The sequence below is a fragment of the Anolis sagrei genome, chromosome Y (genome assembly GCF_037176765.1).
Source record: "Anolis sagrei isolate rAnoSag1 chromosome Y, rAnoSag1.mat, whole genome shotgun sequence".
Taxonomy (NCBI): domain Eukaryota; kingdom Metazoa; phylum Chordata; class Lepidosauria; order Squamata; family Dactyloidae; genus Anolis; species Anolis sagrei.
In genome coordinates this window covers 17,196,143-17,223,220 of record NC_090035.1, presented here as the reverse complement: position 1 = coordinate 17,223,220, position 27,078 = coordinate 17,196,143, and the positions used below count along the sequence as shown (strand labels likewise).

At 40.7% G+C, this 27,078-nt stretch overlaps 1 protein-coding gene across 9 annotated transcripts in view; it reads right to left on the bottom strand.

Annotated features, from left to right (window-relative positions):
• LOC137095529 (RNA binding protein fox-1 homolog 1) overlaps positions 1–26,196 on the bottom strand; it is a 1,101,487-nt gene extending 1,075,291 nt beyond the window's left edge. For 3 of the 9 annotated variants that reach the window (XM_067462291.1, XM_067462292.1, XM_067462290.1), the window contains exon 1: positions 25,570–26,192. In XM_067462291.1, the coding sequence (XP_067318392.1) occupies positions 25,570–25,980 (411 nt within the window). In that variant the 5' untranslated portion in view covers positions 25,981–26,192. Of the gene's footprint in view, positions 1–25,569 lie in introns of all 9 variants that reach the window. The other 6 variants (XM_067462295.1, XM_067462296.1, XM_067462289.1 and 3 more) reach the window with 6 other exon arrangements.
• Between the last annotated feature and the right edge of the window lie 882 nt (positions 26,197–27,078).

Genomic DNA, 27,078 nt, shown 5'->3' with positions numbered 1-27,078 from the left:
AGCAATGCTGGAAAAAAACTTTTTTGTAACACCAACAATCAGAATTCCAGTGATTATGGGCTTCCTTGGAAGGATTCCCCTGAAAATATTACCCTCACTGCAGATTCATAAAAACCATCAATTTGAACTCAGAACTAGAGGTCTCAGGTTTGATTCCTGACCAACAACTATGGTCTCTCTACCTCTCCCACAAACACAAGGAATGTCTATATCTTCTGTTCAAATGCCGGGTAATATAACTTTATGCACTTTTTTGTGTCAGATGTGACTTGAAAAACTGCAAGTCGCTTCTGGTGTAAGAGAATTGGCTGTCTGCAAGGATGTTGCCCAAGGGATGCCGGGATGTTTTACCACCCTGTGAGAGGCTTCTCTCATGTCCCTGCATGGAAAGCTGGAGCTGACATTCGGGAACTCATCCCACTCCCCGGATTCAAATCGCCAACCTTCCGGTCAGCAGTTTAGCCAGCACAAGAATTTAACCCATTGCGCTACTGCAGCTCCTAACTTTAGGCACTGCCTTTGACATTCAAAACCAGCTTGCCACTTTTTACGCAACTGATTCTGAAATATCAAATCACAGCTACATGGAAAGATAACATTTCATTTAGAATTCCTTTTCAATTTCCCTGTTGTCAGTTGTCAGAGGTAGTAAATAATTTAATCAGCTAATATATAAAACATTTGTATCAGCAACATATATTGAGGTAAGGGAATGGTGCCTGTCACCCTAGATGGAACAAGATGAAAATCCTTCCTCTCTCCAGAGGGACTGCATTAAGTTAGGAGCAGCCCAAAATAATTATGTGTTCACTTAGTAAAGAGTTACCCAGCAGGAATGGACTGGGCTTCATCAATAAAGTTTGAGGAAAAACTGAAGCTTCTCTTGTAAGGTGTCTTACAGTAAAAGAATATGTGAATTGTCTACATTGCTTCTTTAAATAGTTCACACCTGCTTCTTGCATGGCTGGCCTTTATTGAAACAATTTGAAACAAAACCTTCTCTTTCTCTGACAATCAAGGATAATCAGATATCAGACAAAGTGTGTGTTTTCCCGGCTGTATGGCCATGTTCCAGAAGCATTCTCTCCTGATGTTTCTCCTGCATCTATGGCAGGCATCCTCAGAGTTTGTGAGACCTCACAACCTCTGAGGATGCCTGCCATAGATGCAGGCAAACTATCACGAGAGAATGGTTCTGGAACATGACCATACAGTGCGGAAAACATACAACAACCCAATGATTCCAGCCATGAAAGCTTTCGACAATACATTGAACTTCAAAAGATTGTACCACAACAAATTACATGAGTGGTGGGCTAGTTGAGCCAAATGTCCTTCATATAGCATGAATGATCATCAACTTAAGATAGTTCGATAGATCAATCTATGTCTCATAGCAATGTATCCCAGGTTGCCATCTATCAATAGAGGTTTACAGAAGGCTTGCAGTGTTTCAATAGATGGAAACAGTTGCATAAGGTTTAATACGAAATTCTTTTAATCACTGAGTTCAATATTGTGATCATTACTTGGTAATACTTGAGCAACTGTAAATTAAGCATGGTTAATTTTGTCAGATAAAAGAGTATCTAGTGGTATGAACACTGCATCATTACTATCCAAGCACTTCGGCTAATCAGATCTTTGACTTTATTCATTAATTAGTAGGTGCAATGGGGAGTTATAAATCAAATCATTTCAAGACACAACACAGAAAAAACATTCTTCTATTCAAATCCTACTGAAATGAATAGGATCTAAGCAAGAATATAAGAAAAATTCCTGAATATATGGAATTCTAGGAATTAGAGTCAAATAGATTATAAATTTTTACTCACACAAATATGTTACAACTACAGCAAAGAATACAATGTTGCTGTGAAATGTTTGAAGTCCAAATCCTACAATGAGGACACTTAACTTCATTGTTTTTTTTCTGCAGAATCAAGGGAATGGGGAAATGATACCACACAGAGATCACAAATCACAATTTAACTTTTTTTTCACAATATTGTGAAATTGTTTCCTTTTCAAATAGAGCACAAAGAATTTCCTTTATGTTATGGCCCTGTATTTCCTATAATTCCTGTCTTTCACCCCCACCTCCACTTTCCTCCTTGATTCAACTTGCAGGACAGGTATCACCAAAAGCTGAGATTAAACCAATAGAAAGCTACAGAATTACATTTAATGAACTCCACATTGGAGAATGACTACCACGTCTACCACGACTACCACTTCAGAAGCATCTGTACTGTTGTGTGGCTGATAGTCATGTTAGAGCTAACACACAGGGCCTAGAAGCCTATTGCACATATCTGAGTTCCCTTACACTTGCAGTTGCTCTTCATTTTGGCCATCCTTCTGTGGACATATTCAGTTCACAGTTGGATAAGCAGAATGCTGTAACTGTGACTATTTTGGCTATTCTTGCACATTACTGGATTATTTGTAACTTTTGGTCAGTGCCTCCAACATACCACTTGGAATTGCAATTGAAAAAATCAAATCATTTCACATTCACATTGCACATTGCGACAATTAGTATCTATGCTGATTGATACATAGTCACACAACCTAGGCAATCAGTAAAAAGGTGACATAGCACTACCACCACAAAACTTTGTATGTGTATATTTATAGTGCAGGAACTAAGCTATCTATTTGCAAGGATAACAATCAAAGCACTATGGAAAGGGTCAAAGGCTACTGTGATTAGCAAACCTGGAAACAAATAATGAACATGTAGGCTCCCAATTCCTGAGAAAGTGTCGGTCTGGAAATGAAATATGTTGCAGCATAAGGTTAGTCAGAGGACACATCCAAGGGGGGGGAGGAAGGGAGGGAGGGAGGGAGGGAGGGAAGGAAGGAAGGAAGGAAGGAAGGAAGGAAGGAGAGAGAAATAAGTGGATTTCTGAGATGATACATGCAATACCCACTCACCAAAAGGTAATTCACAAATGCTGCATTAAATGTACCAACTTGACTATAAGTCAAAATATGTCCCCCCACCAAAGAAACTTCAAGCCATCTCTCTCTCTGTTGACAGCAGACCACCAAGCTCAAAATGTCATTTTCTTAAAGACATTTGGAATTGGAATCATAAACAGTGCAAATGGAAAGTTGTGCACAAGAAAACCTTACACCAAGAAGAGATCAAAAGGATACATTAACTCCTCGGCTGGGCACCTGCTATGCAGTTAGCTTCAAACCACACTCCAGAGCACTGCAAGCAATTCTCTCACAATAAATGTAAAATGGCTATCACCATGTGGTCGCTGAGATTTTATGTAGATGCTCTTTGCTCAGTTTGAAGATAGGCCATTTTAGACAAGCGGGCACATAAAATAGCCCCACAATGCTTAAAATAAAATGAAGACTTTGCATGCATTTTATTTGGCAACTGAGTCACGCCATTCATCTGAACACCCAGAATGTAAATTCATGTTTGTTTTTTTTTTTAAAAAAAAAGCTTTACTTCTCTATTGCAATGATATAAAATTGCACAAGCACATATACACACATACACAAGGGAGTTGGAGAGGGAAAGAAATCCTGTTTTCTGAAATAGCACAGATTACTGGTAATATTTTTATTTGTATGCTAGATTACAGATAAAATTTATGATTATATTATTGTGATCATTTACATTCAGGATGAAGCCTCCAGAAGCGTTTGTATGGGACTTTCTGTGAATGTTTCCATAAAACAGTCGTAAAATTAGATATAAACAAAAAGTGGTAAGCTTTCCAAAACCATCTCATAATATCTTGTTTGTTATTAGTCATCCAGTGCTTTACTGCAATCTCTTGAGAATTATTTTCATGTTTTTTTGCATACATAATACATTTAGGCTGTCATCCTGCAAGGGCCATATGCATGCATCCATTTCTCTTGCATATGTCTATGTGCTTTTGTAAATGCTGTTGAAGTTGGTGTATTTTTCTTCTCTCCATAGTGCCCAAAGCCTCCCCCAAATTACTGGAGAGCTTTTGAAGCCTCAGAGGTCCCATCTACACTGTCATATAATCCAGTTTCTGAATCCAGATAATCTGCTTTGAACTAGATTATATGGCATTGGACACTCATATAATTCAGTTCAAAGCAGAAAATGTGGATTCAGAAACTGGATTATATGGCAGTGTAGACCCAGCCAGAGAGAGTGAAAGTCACCCCAACCTTTATGGAGAGAAGGTAGGCCATGTAGAAAAAGGATGTCCAGCTATGGGATGCTGACCACTGCCCTTGAAGCAAGGAATTGCTATGTAGGGTGCCTCGGGCCCCATCTATACTGCCATATAATCCAGTTCCTGAATCCAGATTATTTTATTTGAACTGAGTTATATGAGTCTACACTGTCACATAATCCAGACCAAAGCAGACAATCTGGATTCAGAAACTGGAGTATAGAGCAGTGTGGATGGGGCCTCAGACACTGTTCAAAAACATGGGAGTGGTATATGGTTTAGCCAACATAGTCCACATCCGAACCTACCACACTATGCAGAGCTTTATAGGACTGTAGTCTGTTGTAGCCATCTCTTCACATTTCTGGTTTTGAAATGGGCAGGTTTAATTAAATTCCTCTCTCTGTGGGAATCTCTGGATCCTCCAGTGTGGCTCAATGGGAGGACCCGGACCTTTCTAGAGATAACATATCTCTTTATAACCAATTACTAGCAGAAATTGGTTATAAAGTTATACTGGAAGACCTAGAAATTTCCATAGAAGTGCCCTCAAGTACAACAATAACAACATTTACATGTGGTTTTTCACCTTCACAAATATCTTGTGCCCCTACATTCAGTGAACATGGAGGGCTGATTTTATATATTTGCACTGAATCCCAGAGGTGTAGAGTTGCTGAGAAGCATATTAAGCAACATGGAATTCAAGCAGTAATCAGCATTACTTGGATATTTGATGCTGGGAATAAGGACAACCTTCTTACCTGCTCAACTTTCTTTATTTTTTTCTTTCCTTTTAAATGCTACTGAGGGATGCAATTGAAAAAACTGAAATATGATCTTACAGTTTGTAATTCAAGCCCAGCCTATCAACACTGATCATCAGTTGGCTATAGCGATTTGTGTATTGGACTAGGAATCCAGGAGGCCACGATTCCAATCTCTTTTCAGGCATGGAAACCCACTGGATGACATTGGGCAAGTCACATTTTCTCACAGGCAAGCAATTCCACACCTCTTCCAAATAAATCTTGCCAAGAAAACCTTAAAATAAGGTCACCATATGTCAGTGTCGACTTGAATGCACATAACAACAACAATATCAACACTGTGGGTAATGGCATACAGACACACAGAAGGTCATGTTTTCTGCTTTAACCAACAAGGAAAATAAATAAACCAGACTACTGGAATTAGCTTACTGTAGGTAACCATATTTTCCTGCTAACAAATATCTTGGATGCAGGTCAGGAACGGCCATCTGGTTACCTTCCAGAACTGCACAAAGAAATTGCAGCTGGTACCGTTAAGATGTGTTATTAAAGATCAGGAGGTCAGCATGGAACAAAACATCCTCAATAAAAATTCTTACCACGGCTGCTGTGAAAAAATTGCTTACCTGCACATATTACAATCCATCTCTTCGAAACAACCCCCAGATGCCAGGTTTCAGCTGAGATTCCAGATTATAAAGCACTATCCAGTTTAGTCTGTGTTTCTGGCAAAAGTGGTACACTTGGGAATGTGGAGAGAAACGTGGCTATTTGTACTGAACATTATCCTCAAACACAAGGACACTCCCTGAATGTTCCTTCACACTCTCCAGCACAATTGTAGGATTTAATTGGTTGTTCCTCTCAAAATTCATGAAGTGTTGGATAGAAATGATGGTAAATAAATTCTGATTTGGAAGCAGGACTCCACATGGCATCCTATGCTGAAGGGGAAATAGCAACATGGCTCCTCTCAGAGGCAAAGGAACTGGAGATATACACAATAAGGTTAAAATGTGTTCTTCTCTCAATTTTCAGTTCTGCACAAGACAAGTAATTGACAACTCTGTTCGGTTTCAGATAGATAGATAGATAGACTTATAGATAGAGATATAGATATTCATCTCCATCCTGATGATTAAGAAATGGCATTCATTATGATTTGGAAAATGAAGAACATAGCCTGCATTGAGTTTCACAAGTTCCCTTGGGTTAATTACATGTTCTTTCAGGCCCCATCTACACTGTCATTATCATGCAGATTGAATTGGATATATGGCAGTGTAGATGTATATAATTCAGTTCAATGTAGTTCAATCTGCATTATATGAACCTACGCTGACCATATAATGAAGTTCAAACTGAATTAAATGGCAGTGTAGATGGGCCTCAGACTGGTCTACTTCTTAAGGTTGATGAGAGACTAAGCAGTGGTTCTCATCCTATGGGTCCCTAGGTGTTCTGGCCTACAACTCCCAGAAATACAAGCCAGTTTACCAGCTGTTAGGATTTCTGGGATTTGAAGGCCAAAACATCTCAGGACCCACAGGTGGAAAACCACTGGACTAAAGTATGGCAAAACGAGAGCAATGTACAACTGGACAGTCTTTAGAAAGTCATATATGAAATGTTCACTTCAGGGTCTGCAAGATAGGAAATGACTTGAAGGCCAACAACTATACCACCACCACCACCAACAATATAATTAATTAACAAATAGATCACATCAAAGCATATAGATCATAGCATAACATACAATTCTGCACTGCAGCTGACAGATATGGGTGAATCTTGCAATTGATACACAACAACAGTGTCCCATCCTTGAAGCTTGATCAATTGGGCAAAACAATGAATATGGTCTTCAGTCATCACAAACAGGTTTTTACTTTTGTTATGGTAGCCAGCACAGACACTTGTTTAAATACAAGAATAATGAATATCTCCAAATTGAATCCAGAAATACTTTATATCCCACAGATACAAAGAGGTTGGGAAATACTGTATTAAAGCATTAGATGCTTATACAACTATGATTTATAAATTGTTGTTGTATGCTTTCAGGTCATACCACAAGATTGTCTTGGGCAAGATTTGTAAAGAGGAAGTTGTCTATGGCCTTTCTCTGAGACTGTGAGAGTATATCTTGCTCAAGGTCGCCCAATAGGTTTCCATGAGTAAGCAGGAATTCAAACCCTGGTCACCCTAGAATCCTATGGTGCATCTAAATTGTAGAATTAATGAAGTTTGACATCACTTGAATTTCCACAGCTCTACACTATTCAGCTATGGGTGTTGTAGTCTTACAAGGTCTTATCTGCCAAAAATCAGCTCCCATGATTCCATAGCATTGAGACATGGTAACTAAAGTGGTGATAAACTTCATTAATTCTACAGAGCAGATGCATCCAAAACCAGAACTCAAATCACCACATTATTCTGGCTCTTGTGAATAATACCAATTTATATTTACCTTCACCACGAGATTCTCTGAATAGGCAAAGCTTTCAGCTTTGCAAACTTTATCATGATCACACACAAAAATACACTCACACCGAGAAATATCTGACTTAACATAGGAATGAGTGTTATAAAACACAAACACACACACACAACTCTGTTCCCATCCAATAATTGTGGTTGAATAAAATGCCAAGTTGATAGACCACAGGGAGCAGTAAATGAGAAGTACAAGGTCGAATGTACCATTTCTGTCCTGCCCGTCTGTGCATAACCTTTACAATGCAGCCTTTCAATTTCTGGTTCATGGGTTATTTTAGTAATACATGTGTTCTCACTAGTTGTACTGCATTCCTATCTCAGAGAAACATGGCACCTTCCTACAAAGCAAGGTTACATTGTGTGGTTAATCCATACAGCTAACATCATTTAGTGGACCTGTGTAAAAAAGCCTGCATTGTCCATATTCTATGGTTGGATTAATGTGTAGATCTCAGTAGACTGTCAGACCACATTCTTTTTATGTAGCAAAAGATGGTACTTTTCCATCTCCATTTCCACAGACTTCAGCCAGGTCACATTTCCAGGGCTGTTCACAGACAATTGGGAGAACAATTTGATGGTTTACATCCAAGAACTCTAGAATTAATCTATACAAGATAAAGATACTGTAATAGGTAGTTTGTCTGTTCCATTATGTGGAGAGCACTTTTAAAAATCAACTTTGGCAACCAACTAGAACCCTACCTGGAAAGATTGCCTTGAAGGGGCTGAGATAGCACAGTGGGTTAAATTGCTAGCTGCAGAAAAACTTGCTGACCGGAAGGTTAGCAATTTGAAGCCAAGGGTCAGGGTGAGCTCCCGCTGTTAGCCCTAGCTACTGCCAACCTAGTAGTTCAAAAGTATGTAATGTGAGTAGATCAATAGGCACTGCCTTGGCGGAGAAAGGTGCCTATGCAGAAGGGGAAAGGTGCCTATGCAGCCATGTTGGCAAAACATGATCAGGAGGGTCTACGGGCAATAGGCTCCTCAGCATGGAAAAATGGAACAAGAGGACTTCCTCATGGCCAGAGTTGAGATTGCCTCCAGATGCCAGAGATGGAAAGGGAAACCTTTGCCTTTGTTTGTGTATTGTTCACTGTATAAAAGGAACTGAAAGTTTGTGTATTGAATATCATTGTTCACTGTATAAAAGGTACAGAAAGTTTGCCTATATATGTGCATACTTTAATCTGCTATGAGTTCCCTTGGAGAGATAGAGCAGAATATAAATAAAGTGTATTGAAAATGTAAATCATGACTTGTCAGTACTCAACATGAACCACTGCAATACATTATACCTGTGGCTCCTTTTAAAAATCATTCACAAATGTCTATTTTTTCCTGTAAAGAAGGCAAATAGACAGGCTGATATAATTATTTATATTTATAATTTCGCAATAGCTGTGGCTGCAGGTTGTTTCAAAATTCTGATTTTAAGTATTCAGAGATGCATCTACACTATAGAATTAGTGGAGTTTGACACCACTTTAACTCCCATGGCTCAATGATGTGTAATCATTGGAGTTGTAGTTTGACATAATTTTTAGACTTCTCTGCCAAAGAGTGCTGGTGTCTTACCAAAATACAAATCCTAGGATTACACAGCATTTAGCCATGGCAAGTAAAGTGGCATCAGTTTGCATTAATTCTACAGGTAGATACATTTCTAATTGGACTGAAGTTATTTGAATAAGAATCTTTCACCATAGCAGCTCGTGACTTCCACTGGCTATAAGTGCTGTCCAAGGTGCTGAATCTACTTTGGTAGATAGGAACTAAAACTGCACAAGTTTAAAAATTATCACTAGAAGCTCTCCACTAGATGGCTCTGAGATGAGACAAGTAGCTATCAGTAGTCACACTCTATCCATAGTCTGCCCTCCTAATGTGTAAATTATGGAATGGGGTTGGCACCATATCAAGACTTGAACTCTTACTCTTCTTCCAGAAATGCTGGTTTTATGCTCTCAACTTAGTGTATCCATCCCAACCGTTTAAGCAAGTACCTGTGCAAATTTTTCATGGCTTTTCATAATTTTCATAGAAATTCCAGGTGGGAAAAAAATGACCATAAAAATCCTAAACTGATTTTCAAAGCACTGTTATGTCTTTAAATGTTACTTGTGCCATTTCTCTTAAAATAAATACTCATCTGACAACTCAGAAAAAAAATGAACAGATAAATAAATAAATAAATAAACAGAAATGATTTTGTAATCTTCCTGTCTCAATTCCTGAAATGGGAGATGAATCTTACCAAGTTCTGCAGGGGTTTATATTTAATAACTGCATTGCTCTGGAGGACTTGTCAACATTGTAGAGTTATTAAATTCAATTGCTATTGCAGGACCGGGAATAAAAAGAAAAATACTCAGCTATCAATTTGGTGCTGGTGACTGAAAAAGTATTCCCCAATAGATGAGGTAAACAGGAGTGAGGAATAGGGGCTTGGTTTACCAACAAAAATTCGCATAACTTTTTGTACGATCACACTGATTGCCAGTGGTAGAAAAAGAGAGTTCTGTAGTTAGAGAGCAGGCATGGGCAAAGTTCGGCCCTCCCTCCAGGTGTTTTGGACTTCACCTCCACAATTCATAACAACCTACAGGCTGTTAGGAATTGTGGGAGTAGGCTGTAGGCTATTATGATTTGTGGGACTTGAAGTCCAAAACACCTAGAGGGATGGCCGAAGTTTGCCCATGCCTGCCAGAGAGTATAATATAATTATTTCTATTGATCAATCAAGCTACCCCCAATCTGCTCCTATTGTGGATTCCATTCACTTCTGATCAAATCAAGTTAAACAACAACATTCAAGGAAAGGGAAAAGATTAAAATGTGGGATAGAAATATTTTAATAAATAGATACATAAATACTACAGTCAGCCCTTCACATTCACTGGGGTTAGGGACACAAGACCCTACAAGACACCTCTGTAAGGATCATTATGTTCTCCAGGATGACTCAATGATCCACTGCTGCTAGAGTGCATAAAATTGTACTGGAGGACCTAGAGAATTATTAAGATAATATTTTAATCAAATCAGTCAGTAAGCAAATTTGCAAAACCCAGATTGAGAACTGGTGAGGGTCAACCATACATAAATACAGAAAATCCTACAGTGTGCCCTCTCTGTATTTCCTTCATATTTTAATACAAAAACTACTGTTTCAAAAATGTTTTCACAAACATACATACATACATATATATATATACACACACACACATATTGACAACAGTAGCATCATAACAAATCTCATCCATGTATATTCATCTTCATTGTGTTAAGATCAAAACAACAATAACTACATTGCTCTTTCCCAATGGGAAGAAAATTTCATCAGATTGCAGCCATATTACCAACAGCCCAGCCATAAGTGTTCCTGTTTAGCCTGCTTCTACAGATATCGCCAACATTCACATTAAATCTCCATGGGCAAAAAAAATCTATTGTGTAGTTTAATTGCCATTCTGAGAATGGTTCTCTCTCATGTCCAATGTGAGAAGAATACATCGTTCAAAACTCAATTGTTAGTTTCCCAGAATCAAAGAATCATAGAGCTGGAAGAGACCTTGTGGACTATCAAGTCCAACCCCCGCCAAGGAACAGGAAAATCACATTCAAAGCACCCCCAAAAGATAGCCATCCAGATTCTGTTTAAAAGCCTCCAAGGAAGGAGCCTCCACCACAACCCGGGGCAGATAATTCCACAGCTGAACAGCTCTCACAGTCAGGAAGTTCTTCCTAATGTTTAGATGGAATCTGCTTTCTTGTAGTTTGAAGCCATTGTCCCATGTCCTAGTCTCCAGAGCAGCAGAAAACAAGCTTGCTCCTTCCTCCCTATGACTTCCCCTCACATATTTATATATGGGTATCATTTTTCCTCTCAGCCCTACTCTTCTGCAGGCTAAACATGCCCAGCTCTTTAAGTCACTCCTCATAGGGCTTGTTCTCCAGACCCTTGATCATTTCAGTCACCCTCCTCTGGACACATTCCAGCTTGTCAACATCCCCCTTCAATTACTGTGCCCAGAATTGGACACAGTATTCCAGGTGTGGTCTAACCAAGGCAGAATAGAAGGATAGCATGACTTCTCTGGATCTAGACACTAGACTCCTATTTATGCAGGCCAAAAACCCATTGGCTTTTTTTAGCTGTCGCATGACATTATTAGCTCATGTTTAACTTGTTGTCCATGAGGCCTCCCATATATTTTTCACACATACTATTGCTATTGAGCCAGGCATCCCCCATTCTATATCTTTATATTTCATTCATCGCTGAGCCTGGAACCCCAGGTTTCGGCGGTGGCCAGGGGAGCTTTTGCACAGTTAAAGCTTGTGCGGCAGCTGCACCCATACCTTGGGAAGACTGATCTGGCAACAGTGGTCCACGCTCTTGATACATCCCAAATAGATTACTGCAACACACTCTACATGGGGCTGCCCTCGAAGACTGTTTAAAAACTTCAACTAGTCCAATGGGCTGCAACCAGATTACTAACTGGAGCGACATACAGGGAGCACATCACCCCCTTGTTGTGTCAGCTCCACTGGCTGCCAATCCACTTCTGAACTCAATTCAAAGTGCTGGTTTTGACCTATAAAGCTCTATATGGTTCTGGCCCAGCTTACTTGTCCGAACGCATCTCCCACTACATCCCACCTTGCAGTTTAAGATCATCTGGGGAGACCCTGCTCTCACTCCCGCCAGCGTCACAAATACATCTGCCGGGGATGAGAGACAGGGCCTTCTCAGCTGTAGCCCCCTGCCTGTAGAACTCGCTTCCCAATGAGATAAGATCCCTCCTGTCTTTTAGGAAGAAATTGAAGTCATGGTTCTGGGACCAGGCTTTTGAGCAGCAGGCATAAATAGTGCTTTGGACATGGATTTTGACTGGAATGGTGATACGGCAGTTAATACTGTTCTTATTGTTTTAATTAATGTTCTATTTATTGTTTTAATTATTGTTATATTGCTTTGTTATATTTAAAGGCATCATATTGTGTCAAATGTAAGCCGTCCTGAGTCCCCCTTCATGGGTTGAGAAGGACGGGGTAGAGATGCTGGAAATAAATAAATAAATAAGTTGAGTATCTTACATTTGTTTCTGTTTAACTTCATTTGGTCAATTTTGGCCCATCTCTCCAATCTGTTTCAACTAGAGTAGACCCAATGAAACAATGGAACTTACATAAGCATTGACTTACCAAGCTCCCAGTGATTCAAGGATTCTAATAATTTGGTTTTAGTGTATAATATGCAGATTCAACCCACACTTCTTGGTTAAAATAGCTGTCACCAGAGAAGTCACGTGACAGCTATTTCAAGTTCTGAATTAATTCTTTCTACCTCCTGGCAATATATGCTGCCCATTTAATTTAAATCCATGCTATGTGTCAAAGACAAACTGCTTCTTTTTTGTATCCTTCAGAATCTTTATATGCACTTCAGCATTCCTGCTTTGCATCACTGTAAAATCCCAGGATCCCAGAAGTATTTTCTCGTGTCAAATACAGTTTCCTTTTTGAATAAATTCATTATTCAGCATGTCAGTGTACGAGGTCCAATCAAAATGGTCTTATCTCAATAAACTACAGTTGTAGATCTAACAGAACTGGGAGCACAAAACAGTGGTCCAAAGTAGATGAAGGTATTGAGAAATCCAGACAGGCATTGCAATGACAAAAGAGTATGCCTACATATATATATATATATATATATATATATATATATATATATATATATATTTTTGTGTGTGTGTGTGTGTGTGTACACACACACACAGCATTTCTATTCTGCCCTTCAGCCAAAAAAGCTTCTAGGGAAGCTTACAATTCATTAGTTTGACAGTTCCCTGGCCTGAACCTTACAACTAAAGCAAGTCACAACACACAAGTAAAAAAGGAATGTCTGCAAAGCAAAAGATTAAGTCCAGCAGCTGACTGGACTCCGCTATCTTAGAGGACACAACCAATATATTAGAAGAGAGAATCCAAAAGAAGGGCTTCTCACCAGCCACTGGACCAAACCACAATAGAGTTATGCCTGGCTGCTCTTCCTTCCTGCTTTCCTAATGGCAACTAGAATATGAAAGAGAGCCTCATACTACTGTAGTTGCTGTGCCAAGATACAACAGAGCTGTGCCCTCAGAGTTCAGCACCATCAGGCCATCACTTCTCTCCCTCAGAGTTCACAGCCACCATGCAATCACACAATTCCATCATCATGAAAAGCAGTTAATACATGCTAGTTTGTTATTTGTTCATTCAGTCGCTTCTAACTCTTCGTGACCTCATGGACCAGCCCACGCCAGAGCTCCCTCTCAGCTGTGACCACCCCCAGCTCCTTCAAGATCAAGCCAGTCACTTCAAGGATAACATCCATCCATCTTGCCCTTGGTCAGCCCCTCTTTTTTCTTCTTTCATTTTCCACAGCATCAGTATCTTCTCCAAGCTTTCCTGTCTTCTCATTATGTGGCCAAAGTACTTCATCTTTGCCTCCAATATCCTTCCCTTCAGTGAGCAGGAGATCATTATTTTCTGGAGTATGGACTTGTTTGATCCTGTTGTGGTCCAAGGCACTCTCGGAATTTTCCTCCAGCACCACAGTTCAAAAGCGTCTATCTTCCTTCACTCAGCTTTCCTTATGGTCCAGCTCTCACATCCATAGGTTGCTATGAGGAATACCATTGCTTTAACTATGTGGATCTTTGTTGCCAGTGGGTTCTCTCTACTCTTAACTATTTTATTGAGATCGGTCATTGCTCTCCTCCCAAGAAGTAAATGTCTTCTGATTTCCTGGTTGCAGTCTGATATGTGCTAGATGTCATTGCATTTATTTATCCTACAAAAATATATCTGAGTTAGAGCATCAAAACAACTCTAATGTATCAAGCCAAACTTCCACAGTGGCCCCTTTCACATAGCTCTATAAAATCCATATTGAACTGGATTATATGGCAGTGTGGACTCAGATAGCCCAGTTCAAAGCAGATATTGTGGATTATGTGACTTCATATTCTGGGTTATATGGTTGTGTGGAAGGGCCCAGTAACCATCTAAATGTTTCCAGGAAAACCCCAAGTATAGAAAGCATTCTTTCATATTGCTTCCTCCTCTGCAAACTGATAATAAAAGGTAAACCACTGCCAAAAATGCTCATTACAGTGTACTGTTATGGATAATAGCCATTCTGAAATTCATATATGAAGAATTATGTGTAGACAGTATGTATGTTTTGAATATGATGTGAGCCACCTTGGGTCTGTCCTGGAGAAAGGCGGCATAGAAATCTCTGTAATAAATAAATACATAAATAAATTGTCTTCTCCCACTTCTGAATCAATTGTCAATCACTTTACTTGACTGAACTTTTAAAGAATCCAAGAAACACTAATGTAAGGGATCAATGGTGATTGTTTTTACTCTTCCTTTCCTATCAAATATGACTGGTGGAAACCAGAGTTTGAATCTCAATTCAGCCACACACAAAAACCCTGGGAGACCTTGCACAAGTTACACTCCTGCATTCTTAGAGGGAGGCAATGATTTATCATTTGAATAAATCTTTCTAACAAAACCTCTGGATGGGGTCACCATAAGTTAGACTTGGAAGTACATAACAACAACAACAACAACAACAACAACAACAACACTTCTCAGCATGGACTGTTCACTGGGCACCAGCAATATTTCCTGAACACCATGAGAATTACAGAGACAACCTTCTGTTTCCATTCACATTGCTTAACAGCATTCTCAGAATGCTGCCCAAAGACTTTTCAAAAATGTTAATACTTATAGTTTCAAGGCCTCCCTTCTGCTTTATGACTGACTGCCTTCACACACTTTCAGCTTTGCAGAAAATGTATCACCTTGTACAGCTGTCTGCTTACATTTGTGGTTTTGGCATGTGTAGATTTGATATAAAATCTTCTCTCTAGGAATCTCTCTCTTCCAGTGTGGTACTATGGTCAACTTCCTCCAGTCATGTTGGAGTTTCTAGAGATAACACCTATGTGGGGATCTTTAGGACCTCTAATGTGATTCTCTGGTCACCTTCCAGCAGAAACAATAACCATATAATCAGAATAGAGAAGTGTGCTGGAAGACCCACAAATTCCCAGGGAAGTATTCTTTAAGGTTACAAAATAGTAATTTCTTTATGATTTTCCCACTGTAATTGGGGTCCTGTAACCCTAATCTTAGGAAATATGGAGGGTTGAGTGTACATACGATATGACAAAGTATGGTATATACACATTCAGGCTTTCCACAACATGTTAACTGGGATATAACCATATAATTTGTACAGAACTGGAGCTTGCTAGCATTCCAACAAAATATGGAAACCTATAGCTGCAAGCCACAGGACCCTATAAACTTCTGTTGCCTGATTCTCAAGACTCCCACGTTCAAGTCATTTATGGATCACATATATTGCTCTATAGTCACACAGCATGTGTGACTCTCCCTGGAATAACATAATCAGAAAGTCTATTTGACAGACAGAACTTTAATGAAGTATCTGAGTGATCCCATTCAGCCTGGAAGCTCTCTGGGAGTCATTTGGTTTTCTAGGTATCACAATGTTACAATATAACAATTTTATATGATTAAATTATAACACTTTGAATGCATAGCTACAATGTATATATTATACGCTCTAGCTATCTTAACATTATTTACTAACAGTGCTAGTAACAACTTGTCACTGTATTCTTTTGTAACTTTGAGAATAAAGTCAGGTTAGTTTATTCTGCTAAACCTGCAGTTTTGCAATACCCAAGAAAACCTGCAGAAGGTGGAGAAGTGTATTTATTTTGTTGTTGTTTATTGGTTCGGTCATTTTTTACTCTTTGTGACCTCATGGCTAAAGGCAAATAAAACCTGGATGCCAAACCTTGCTACTTTAACTACTTCCACATTATGGCTTCATCAGAAATGCAATTGCTTTTGCAAGATTCACTGCAAAGTAGAGCTAAGCTTTTTGCATGATGTCAGCAGCAAACTTGTTTGTTATAAAAGTCTTATCTTCTAGTACAGTGTTTCTTAACCTTCCTAATGCCGCGACCCCTTGTGGTGACCCTTAACCATAACATTATTTTCGTTGCTACTTCATAACTGTAATTTTGCTGCTGTTATGAATCATAATGTAACTACCTGATATGCAGGATTATTTTCATTCACCGGATCAAATTTGGCACAGATACCCAATACACCCAAATCTGAATACTGGTGGGGTTGTGGGGCGGCGGGGGGGGGGGGGAGGGAGGTTGATTTTGTCATTTGAGAGTTGTAGTTGCTGGGATTTATAGTTCACCTACAATCAAAGAGCATTCTGAACTCCACCAACGATGGAATTGAACCAAAATTGGCACACAGAACTCCCGTGACCCACAGAAAATAGTGGAAGGGTTTGGTGGGCATTGACCTTGAGTTCTGGAGTTGTAGTCCACCTACCTCCAGAGAGCACTGTGGACTCAAACAATGGGGGGGGGGGGTATGAACCAAACTTGGTACGAATACTCAATATGCTCAAGTGTGAACACTGGAGGATTTGGGGGGAAATAGATCTTGACATTTAGGAGTTGTCGTTGCTGAGGTTTATCATTCACCTACAATCAAAGAGCACTCACCAATGATAGAATTGACCCAAACTTCCCACACAGAGCCCCCATGACCAAAAGAAAATACTGTGTTTTCTGGTGATCTTTGGTGACCCCTCTGACACCTCCCTCATGACCCTCCCAGTGGTCCTGACCCCCAGGTTGATAAATACTGTTCTAGTACATAACCACCACCACCACCCCTCCCCTCACACCATAACCATGGTTTCAATTATGCACAGCTTGGGGAAGATGGTCTCTTTAGGAATTTGCCAAGCAACTGTATAGTATGTGTCTACTAGAAGTTACCATACAGTTGCATTGGAGAACCTAGCAAATTTCTAAAGAGGATACCTTGTCAGAGTTCAAACTCTCCAGTCTGGCGCAGCAAGCGTGTAGTTTCAAAAATAAACAAGCTCAGGCAGCATTCTTCTAAGAGAGCTTTACTAAAGCATCTACTGCATAGGAACTACATTTTGGAACACACAAAGATGGCGACGGACACAGCACAAAACATACAGGCAAAAGATAAACATTCTGTCCTTCAAGCTGGGTAACTCCTTTTTTCTTCCCTGGGCAAAGGAATTTCTGTTATCTCTGTCTCAAGGTTCTTTCTCTCTCTGCCTCTTAATAACAATTCTAACACTCAGCTGAATCCATCTTTGAAATGCAAACTAATACATTGTAATACATTATAATACTAATACAAACACATTGAAAACATACATACATATGAAATACCTATAACCACTCTGACAATTCCCCCTCTTTTTCAATGTGTTACAATTCCTCTATTCCATACATCCATGTGGTTTGCATAATAGTAACTTCTTGACTTTTGACTCTCAACTTCAATATTCACTTATTCTCGCTCTTTAACTTTACTCTTCACTCTTACACATTTGTCTACTATTTTAACTTCTGCAATAACTTCATCAAACATTTGTTTCTCTTAACTTCTCTTAGCAATCTAATAACATTTCTATTACATACAATCATATCTTTGTTTGTTTCTGTTACATCTTAAACACATATAAGACTTCTTCCATATTACTCTGCTTTGCTTCATTGTAACTTTTCTACACACAGTAACTTCTTTTCATTACATAACACATTTCTGCAAACTTATAATGTCTTAGTACATACAATCATGTCCCCATACAATTCTGCATTTCTTTTACATATCAACTCTATATCATTACTGCTCTTCATTTCATAATGTCTCTTTGCGATTCTATAATCTCTTTAATACACACAATTACTCTTCTTCATTACTTCTTATTACATATCATTTCTTAGTACATATCATTCTTACGTTTCTTCTTAAAGTACATCATAGCTACTTAATACATCATATCTTCAATATAACTACTATTCTTCGTTACCTCAATACTTTAATAACCATTACCTTTAATAATCATTTCATAGTAATTGTAACCTTTTACACTCTATAACTTTACACCACATGATTTAACTTCTTAGTCTCAATACATCAATACAACAATACAGGGGAATAAATGCATCATAAAAATCTTAGCAATAAGCAAAACAAAAAAACATAAAACACATTGCATCTTTTGCAAAGGCACCTACGCTTTTTAGTTAAACACAGTTTCAAACATCTTGCACTATTACATTTTTGACAATCTAAACCAATTCATAACAAACTCATTTCATTTCAAAACATTCCGGTACTTGCTGGTTCTAGAAATCACTATCATCCCAGCTATAATCTTTCCCTACTGCAACTGTATCTACGCCCCCAGTGGCTGAATTATGGTACTGCATGTATTTCACTGCATCTCTCTCATTCACGACACCAACTTGCTTTGTAACCACCGGCTCTTCAGGTTCCTGTTTAACTTGCAAACTCTTTCTATCTAAGAAGTTAAATCATGTGGTGTAAAGTTATAGAGTGTAAAAGGTTACAATTACTATGAAATGATTATTAAAGGTAATGGTTGAATAGAGGAATTGTAACACATTGAAAAAGAGGGGGAATTGTCAGAGTGGTTATAGGTATTTCATATGTATGTATGTTTTCAATGTGTTTGTATTAGTATTATAATGTATTACAATGTATTAGTTTGCATTTCAAAGATGGATTCAGCTGAGTGTTAGAATTGTTATTAAGAGGCAGAGAGAGAAAGAACCTTGAGACAGAGATAACAGAAATTCCTTTGCCCAGGGAAGAAAAAAGGAGTTACCCAGCTTGAAGGACAGAATGTTTATCTTTTGCCTGTATGTTTTTGTGCTGTGTCCGTCGCCATCTTTTTGGAACACACAAAAGGTATGCTGAGTCCAGAAATCAAGTAATTTAATGGCATTGGGTAATATTTATGGTCCTCCACAACCCATATATATATATATGTCTTACTGTACTTCAGATAGTGCATTCTCCCCTACTGATGATAGGAATGGAAATATTAGAAGTCCTGTCCTATGTCATATGCAAACTGATAACATTTTCCTAGGAGTAAAGCTCACTAAAGAAAGTAAAGTGTATTTTTTAAAAATAAAAAAATCCACCCATAAGATTGAGATCCCATTTCAGCAGACATATAGGTTTGCCCTGTCAGATACATTCAAGCCAATAGTCACCAATACTCACAAGTTCATTTCATTTTGTACAAAATCAGAATATTAACATGAAGCAGTTTTCCAATACTTAATTGAAAATAAAGCAGCTGCCTTACACAATTCAAGATTTTTTTAAAAAAAAAAATCCACCCATAAGATTGAGATCCCATTCACAAGTAAATATAAGCTCTGGCTAATTCTGTGCAAATTAGATTCCTAACACACAAGAACCTGAGACAGAGTTAGAAATTGGAAGCAGGAATGACAGCTGTCATTCATAGAAAGAAGTACTTATGGGGGAGTGTTCCTTTTAAAGGGTGGATATTTACAACCTTCATCATTTGTCATTGAAGTGCACAGAGTTAGTATTTGCTATTTTTTTTGTTTGTGTGTGTGTGTGTGTGTGTGTCAGGAGCGACTTGAGAAACTGCAAATCACTTCTGGTGTGAGAGAATTGGCCACCTGCAAGGAAGTTGCCCAGGGGATGCCCAGATGTTTTACCACCTCATGGAAGGCTTCTCTCGTGTCTCCACATGAGAAGCTGGAGCTAACAGATGGGAGCTCATTCTGCTCCCCAGATTCAAACTGCAGACCTTTTAGTCAGCAGTCCTGCTGGCACAAGAGTTTAACCCATTGCATCATTAGGGGCTCCTGCTATTTTTTGTGAAAGCTGAAGACTTTGGACAATATTCAGCCAGAAGAAATCCCAATTAAGTTCTGTGTGGTTTAACCTGTGAAATCAATGGAACTCTGACCAGGCAATGTTCTGTGTACATGTGTATTTAGTCTCTGTGTATTTAGTCTCTGCCAAATCGGAAATGTAACAGTTATACATTTCTACTGTGGGGATGAAGGGGGAGATATAGGTAACAGGACTTAAATGCAACTTCATAGCCTCGAAAAATTGCACAATATTACTATATTTAGTTTCTTCTTGCTTCTTCGGGCTTTGCACTACTCAGTCTGAGAAAGCCATTCAGAGGATTCAGAAAGCCATGCTCATTGCTTAATGACATTTTGCTCATCCTAATAAATGCACTGGCCAGCTATGAGCGTAGAATGAGAAATTAATACATGACCAACCATATCCTTTACATGCTTGAATCTGTTTTTTAAAAGGTCAGAATTTATGTCAAATATGTTTCAGCAGCTGTGTGAATAACAACCTACCAGAAATCTCTCTCTCTCTCTCTCTCTCTCTCTCTCTCTCTCTCTCTCTCTCCTGGGGTTTTCCTGCAAGGGATTATTCCATTATAGAATAATGTGTATTCTTTTCACATACACATTTAAAAAAAGAAATAATAGAAAAGAGAAAAGACATCCAAAAGGTGTCATTTATCACACAACAAAGCCCGTGTTTCCATGCCAAACAAGAGAAGCCGGGTTAAATTGAAATCTGTAGTTTATATAGTATCATTTCAGGCTGTAATGTGAATATATAGAGAAAAATGGCTGAGAACTACATAGGAACAAGATGAAATATCGTCTATCATGGAAGTACTTGACGGCTGGGACTTGCAGGAATACAGTTTCCAGGGGAAAGCTAGATGTTACTAGTTCCATAGCACTAGCAACATTTGCTCAAAGCTTTTTTTATGGTTTAGTTTCATTTAACAAAAAATGAAATGCTTCTGTTGTGTGTGTTCATGCACACACATCAACTTCAAAACCATTTTGGAGGATATATGTTTCCATCAGTGTATTTGGAAAACAAAATACACATTTCTATGCACACATTTTGGAAAAACAGAACATGATTGTGCTGGGCAGTGGTTCATTTTTGTTCAGAGCTTTTGCTCCTGCAATTGAGAAGACAATGAACCTGTCTTTGTGTATTAATTAATCTCTCCCCAACACTTTTCTGTCTTGTGAATAGCACCCGATCCTTTAAAACCTAGCCATACTAAAACCTGACTTATTAACAGACCCATCTGTCAATACAACTCATTTAGAAAGGAATGCATTAAGAGTGAGCATCTTGGCATTTTCCTCATACAGAAGAACTCTTCTTTTAAAAAGTATCTTTGAAATGAATCCAAAAGAGAGTATAAACAGCATTTCAAAGTCCTTTCAGCAGTCACCACACGATTAAGCCTGGGTTTAGACCATTACAAGGTGGCTAAAAAGCATCCAGTTTCAGCAGAATCTTGCCTAATTTGTGACTGCACCCAACACAGTTTCTAAAACATACTAGAAATATTGTTTTACAGGAACTTTGAATATGGGAGGACTCAACAGAATTTGTGTTGGTGTCTTTTACTTTGGTTGACTTTTTTTGTTTTGTTCTTTACCAGACAGAAGAATAATAAGAAAAGTTTCAAAAGGGGATAGATATATTTAGTGTGCAAGGCCTGGCACCATTTGGGAGAGAAAATGGCCCAAGTTGGGGTTCAAATGCTCCCTTTGTAAGTGCCTACAAGTCACCTGCCAATTGATGGCAACCACATTAGATTCATAGGAGTTTCTTAGGACTCAAAGGGTTCTTATTTCCTCCATATGGGGACCAGTGAAAGGAATCATAGTTAGAAAAGACCACAAAGGCAATCTAACCTAACCCCACTTGCCATAGAGGAAGACACAATCCAAGTATCTCCAACAGATGGCCATCCATCTATGATTCTATGATTCTATGATCCAGCTTCTTCTGAAAAGCCTCCAGAGAAGGAGACTCCAAGGAGGCAACATCTTCCACTGCCAGACAGCGCTTATCATCAGAAAGGTTTTCCTAATATTTAGGTGGGATCTTTTTCCTGAAACTTCTAATAATAATAAAACAATAATAATAAAACTTTATCCCGCACCTATCTCCAGGGAGAGAGCAGATGAGCTCTTTCTGTCATCTCCAGCTCCCCATGCGGGGATGTGAGAGAAGCCTCCCACAAGGATGGTAAAATATCAAAACATCTGGGCATCCCCTGGGCAATGTACTTGCAGATGGCCAATTCTCTCACACCAGAAGTGACTTGTATTAAAACAAAAAACCCTATATCTCCTAGGAGACTCAAGGCAGTTGAAACAATTGCTCCATTGTGTTCACAATAGGGCATCCTTGCAGATATTTAAATGTAGTGCTTGTAGCAATTTCCAGCTATCTTTTTTCCAAAGACACAGGAGCTGACTCAATTGCACATGGATTTGGGGAGAATGGGGATCATTATTATTTCTATCCTGCCTTCATTCTCTAGTGAGGACCCTCAAAATGATTTACCACCCACTTCAGAAACAGACTAAAAGTCATCATTGGACAATAATAGTTATAAAAGCCATGAAAACTTGGTTGAAACAGGCATCATTAAAGACGTATACAGACTCAGAACAATGAATACTATCGGAGGCAGCTTATACTTCAGGCACGGGAAAACTTGGGCTCTACCTTCAGGTGTTTTGGACTTGTGGGAGTTGAAGTCCAAAACACCTGGAAGGAGGGCCAAAGTTTGCCCATTCTTGCTCTTGCCTGTTTCTTTATTTGTGTGAATTGTCTTTGGAGAGGATCTTCTACTCCAAAAGGTGTTGTGCCTGATGAGGCTAGAGCAGGCATGGGCAAACTCATGGGCTCTCTCTACAAATCTACTTTGCGATTCATTTCACATTGAGCTGTCCGTGGTGCTGAACCCATAGCATTGCCTCTCCTTAGACTTTCCATAAACCAGAAAGGATTCCAAGGCACAAGAGTACAATAGGTTCAGCACCATGGAGAGTTCCCAGAGACAAAATATACCAGGCATATATTGAGCCCTCCAGGTGTTTTGGACTTGAGCCCTCCAGGTGTTTTGGACTTCAACTCTTACAACTTCTATCAGCCAACAGATATACTTCACTTGCCTCATTTCCAACAGACCTCTGAACAAACCTGAAAGGATGCCTGCCATGGATGCAGGTGAAACGTCAGGAGAGAATGCTACTGGAACATGGGCATACAGCCCAAAAAAACTCACATCAACCCAGTTCCTCATTCAATGGGTCTGCATATGCCAGGCATGGGCAAAATTCAGCCCTCCAGGTGTTTTGGACTTCAACTCCCACAATTTCTAAAGCTGACAGACACACTCCACTTTCCTAATTTCCAACAGACTTCTGAACAAACCTGAAAGGATGCCTGCCATGGATGCAGGTGAAATGTCAGGAGAGAATGCTACTGGAACATGGCCATACAGCCCAAAAAATAAAAGCAGCCCAGTTCCTCATTCAATGGGTCTGCATAGGCCAGGCATGGGCAAAATTCAGCCCTTCAGGTGTTTTGGATTACAGCTCCCACAATTCCTAACAGCCTACTGTTAGGTGCTAAGCCTCTTGTACTGTTGTGCCTTGGAGTCCTAGAATCATAGAGTTGGAAGAGACCTCATGGGCCATCCAGTCCAACCCCCTGCCAAGAAGCAGGAAAATCGCATTCAAAGCACCCTCAACAGTGGCCATCCAGTCTCTGTTTCAAAGCCTCCAAAGAAGGAGCATCCACCACACAACGGAGCAGAGAGTTCCACTGCTGAATGACTCTCACAGTCAGGAAGTTCTTCCTAATGTCCAGATGGAATATCCTTTCCTGTAGTTTGAAGCCATTGTTCTGCATCCTAGTCTCCAAGGAAGCAGAAAACAAGTTTGCTCCCTCCTCCCTATGACTTCCTCTCACATATTTATACATGACTCCTCTCAGCCTTCTCTTCTTCAAGCTAAACATGCCCGACTCTTTAAGCCGCTCCTCATAGAGCTTGTTCTCCAGACCCTTTATCATTTTAGTCTCCCTCTTTCTCTGGACACATTCCAGCTTGTCAATATATCTCTTCAATTGCGGTGTCCAGAATTGGACACAGTATTCCAGGTGTGGTCTAACCAAGGCAGAATAGAGCATGGGGAGGTTAAACATGCCCGGCTCTTTAAGCTGCTCCTCATAGAGCTTGTTCTCCAGACCCTTGATCATTTTAGTCGCCCTCTTTCTCTAGGACACATTCCAGCTTGTCAATATCTCTCTTCAATTGTGGTGCCCAAAATTGGACACAGTATTCCAGGTGTGGTCTAACCAAGGCAGAATAGAGCATGGGGAGGTTAAACATGCCCGGCTCTTTAAGCTGCTCTTCATAGGGCTTGTTCTCCAGACCCTTGATCATTTTAGTCTCCCTCTTTCTCTGGACACATTCCAGCGTGTCAATATCTCTCTTCAATTGCGGTGCCCAAAATTGGACACAATATTCCAGGTGTGGTCTAACCAAGGCGTCCTAGTCTCCAGGGAAGCAGAAAGGAAGCTTGCTCCCTCCTCCCTGTGGCTTCCTCTCACATATTTATACATGGCTATCATATCCCCTCTCAGCCTTCTCTTCTTCAGGCTAAACATGCCTGGCTCTTTAAGCCGCTCCTCATAGGACTTGTTCTCCAGACCCTTGATCATTTTAGTCGCCCTCTTTCTCTGGACACATCAACCCAGCTATTCAATATCCATCTTATCAATATCTCATTCCAGCTTATCAATATCTCTCTTCAATTGCGGTGTCCAGAATTGGACACAGTATTCCAGGTGTGGTCTAACCAAGGCTGAATAGAGGGGAAGCATGACTTCCCTGGATCTAGACACTATTCTCCTATTGATGCAGGCCAAAATAGGAGTTAGGCTGTTAGGAATTGTGTGAGTTCAAGTCCAAAACACCTGGAGGGAGGGCTGAAGTTTGCCAATGACTGGGCAATAGAGAGAGGGGGGGGGGGGAATAAGGGCTGGGACAACTTCCATAGTATGTAGGGTCTGATTTGCCCCCAGCGACCCTTTTGGGCCGGAGGGGAGGGGAGGGGGTAGGGAGGGAGGAGCGCCCCGCCCCCTGCCTCTCGGTCGCCATTGGTCAGCCGGCCCCGGCCCCGCCCCCTGCCTGCTTGAAAAGGCGGGCCCGGGCTGAGGAGGCGGCCAGTGTCCTTCACTCAGCCCCTCGGACTCACCCTCCGCTCTCCCCATTCGGCGGCGCCTCCTCTGCTTTGGGTCTCTTTTCGCTCCTCGAGAGCGGCCGCTTCCCTCAGAGGCAAAGAGGCCGCGCTCCCCTCCTTCCTTCCTTCCTTCCTTCCTTCCTTCTTTCCTTCCGAGGAATCCTTTCTTCCTTTCCTCGACGGAGCGCGCGTCCTTTTTTCTGAAGGAAAGGTGTGGAGCCGAAAAAGGGGGAAAGGGAAGGAGGGGGAGGAATACCAAAACCCCGGCCAACAGTAACTTCTTTCTTCCTTCGAATCAACAACAATAATAATATTCAAAGACGTGAGGTTAAAAATAATAATAATAAAAAGTGGCGCGCTCCTCCCCCCTTTCAAGAAGCGCGAGCCGAGGAAGGAGCCCTCGCGCCTGGGGAGGGAAGTGCGCATGCGCCGTGGCGAAACACACACACACACACACAATCAGAGGCAACTCTTGGTTCGTGGGAAAAGCGGCAGAAGGCGGGCGGCGGCGGCGGAGGGGTGGCGCGCGCGCTCCTTTCTCCTCATCCGGCGCTGAAAGGAGAGAATGGAGGTGTCTTTGGGGGGGAGGGGGGAGTGTCCCGCCTCGGGAACAGCCTCGGGAAGAGCCGGACCCCCTCGAGGTTCCGAGGGAGGGGCCAGGCGCCTCGCTGTTCCCGCCCCCTCCCTCCCTCCCCTCCCTCCGCTGCTCCTCGAAGAGGGAGGTGACCTTCAAGCGGAGCGGGATGGAGAGAGAGAGAGAGAGAGAGAGAGACGCGGAGCGGAGGGGAGCGGCTCCCAGAACAGCCCAAGTTCTCAAAGCAGGGGAGGGGGGAGCGGCCAGAGCCAGAGCCCTCCCTTCCTTCCCCCCTCTTCTCAGAAAGGAAACACGAGGAAGGCATGGGGAGACTCTGCGTTGTTGTAGGTTACTCGGGCTGTGTTGTTTGTGGAAGGAGGGTCTCATCCTACCGTAGTTGCTGTGCCAAAATACAACAGAGCTGTGCCCTCGGATTTCAGAGCCATCAGGTCATCACTTCTCTCCCTCAGAGTTCACAGCCCTCATGCAATCATACAATTCCATCATCACGAAAGGCAATTAATATGTAGTAAAAGGTAAAGGTTTCCCCCTGACATTAAGTCCAGTCATGTCTGACTCTGGGGTGTAGTGCTCATCTCCATTTCTAAGCCGAAGAGCCAGCGTTGTCCATAGACACATCCAAGGTCATGTGGCCGGCATGACCGCATGGAGCACCGTTACCTTCCCGCCAGAGCGGTACCTATTGATCTACTCACATTTGCATGTTTTCGAACTGCTAGGTTGGCAGAAGCTAGGGCTGACAGCGGAAGCTCACGCCGCTCCCCGGAATCGAACCTGCGACCTTTCGATCAACAAGCTCAGCAGCTCAGTGCTTTAACCCACTGCACCACCGGGGGCTCCTAATTAATATGTGCTTGTTTGTTATTTATTCGTTCAGTCGCTTCTGACTCTTCGTGACCTCATGGACCAGCCCAAGGCAGAGCTCCCCG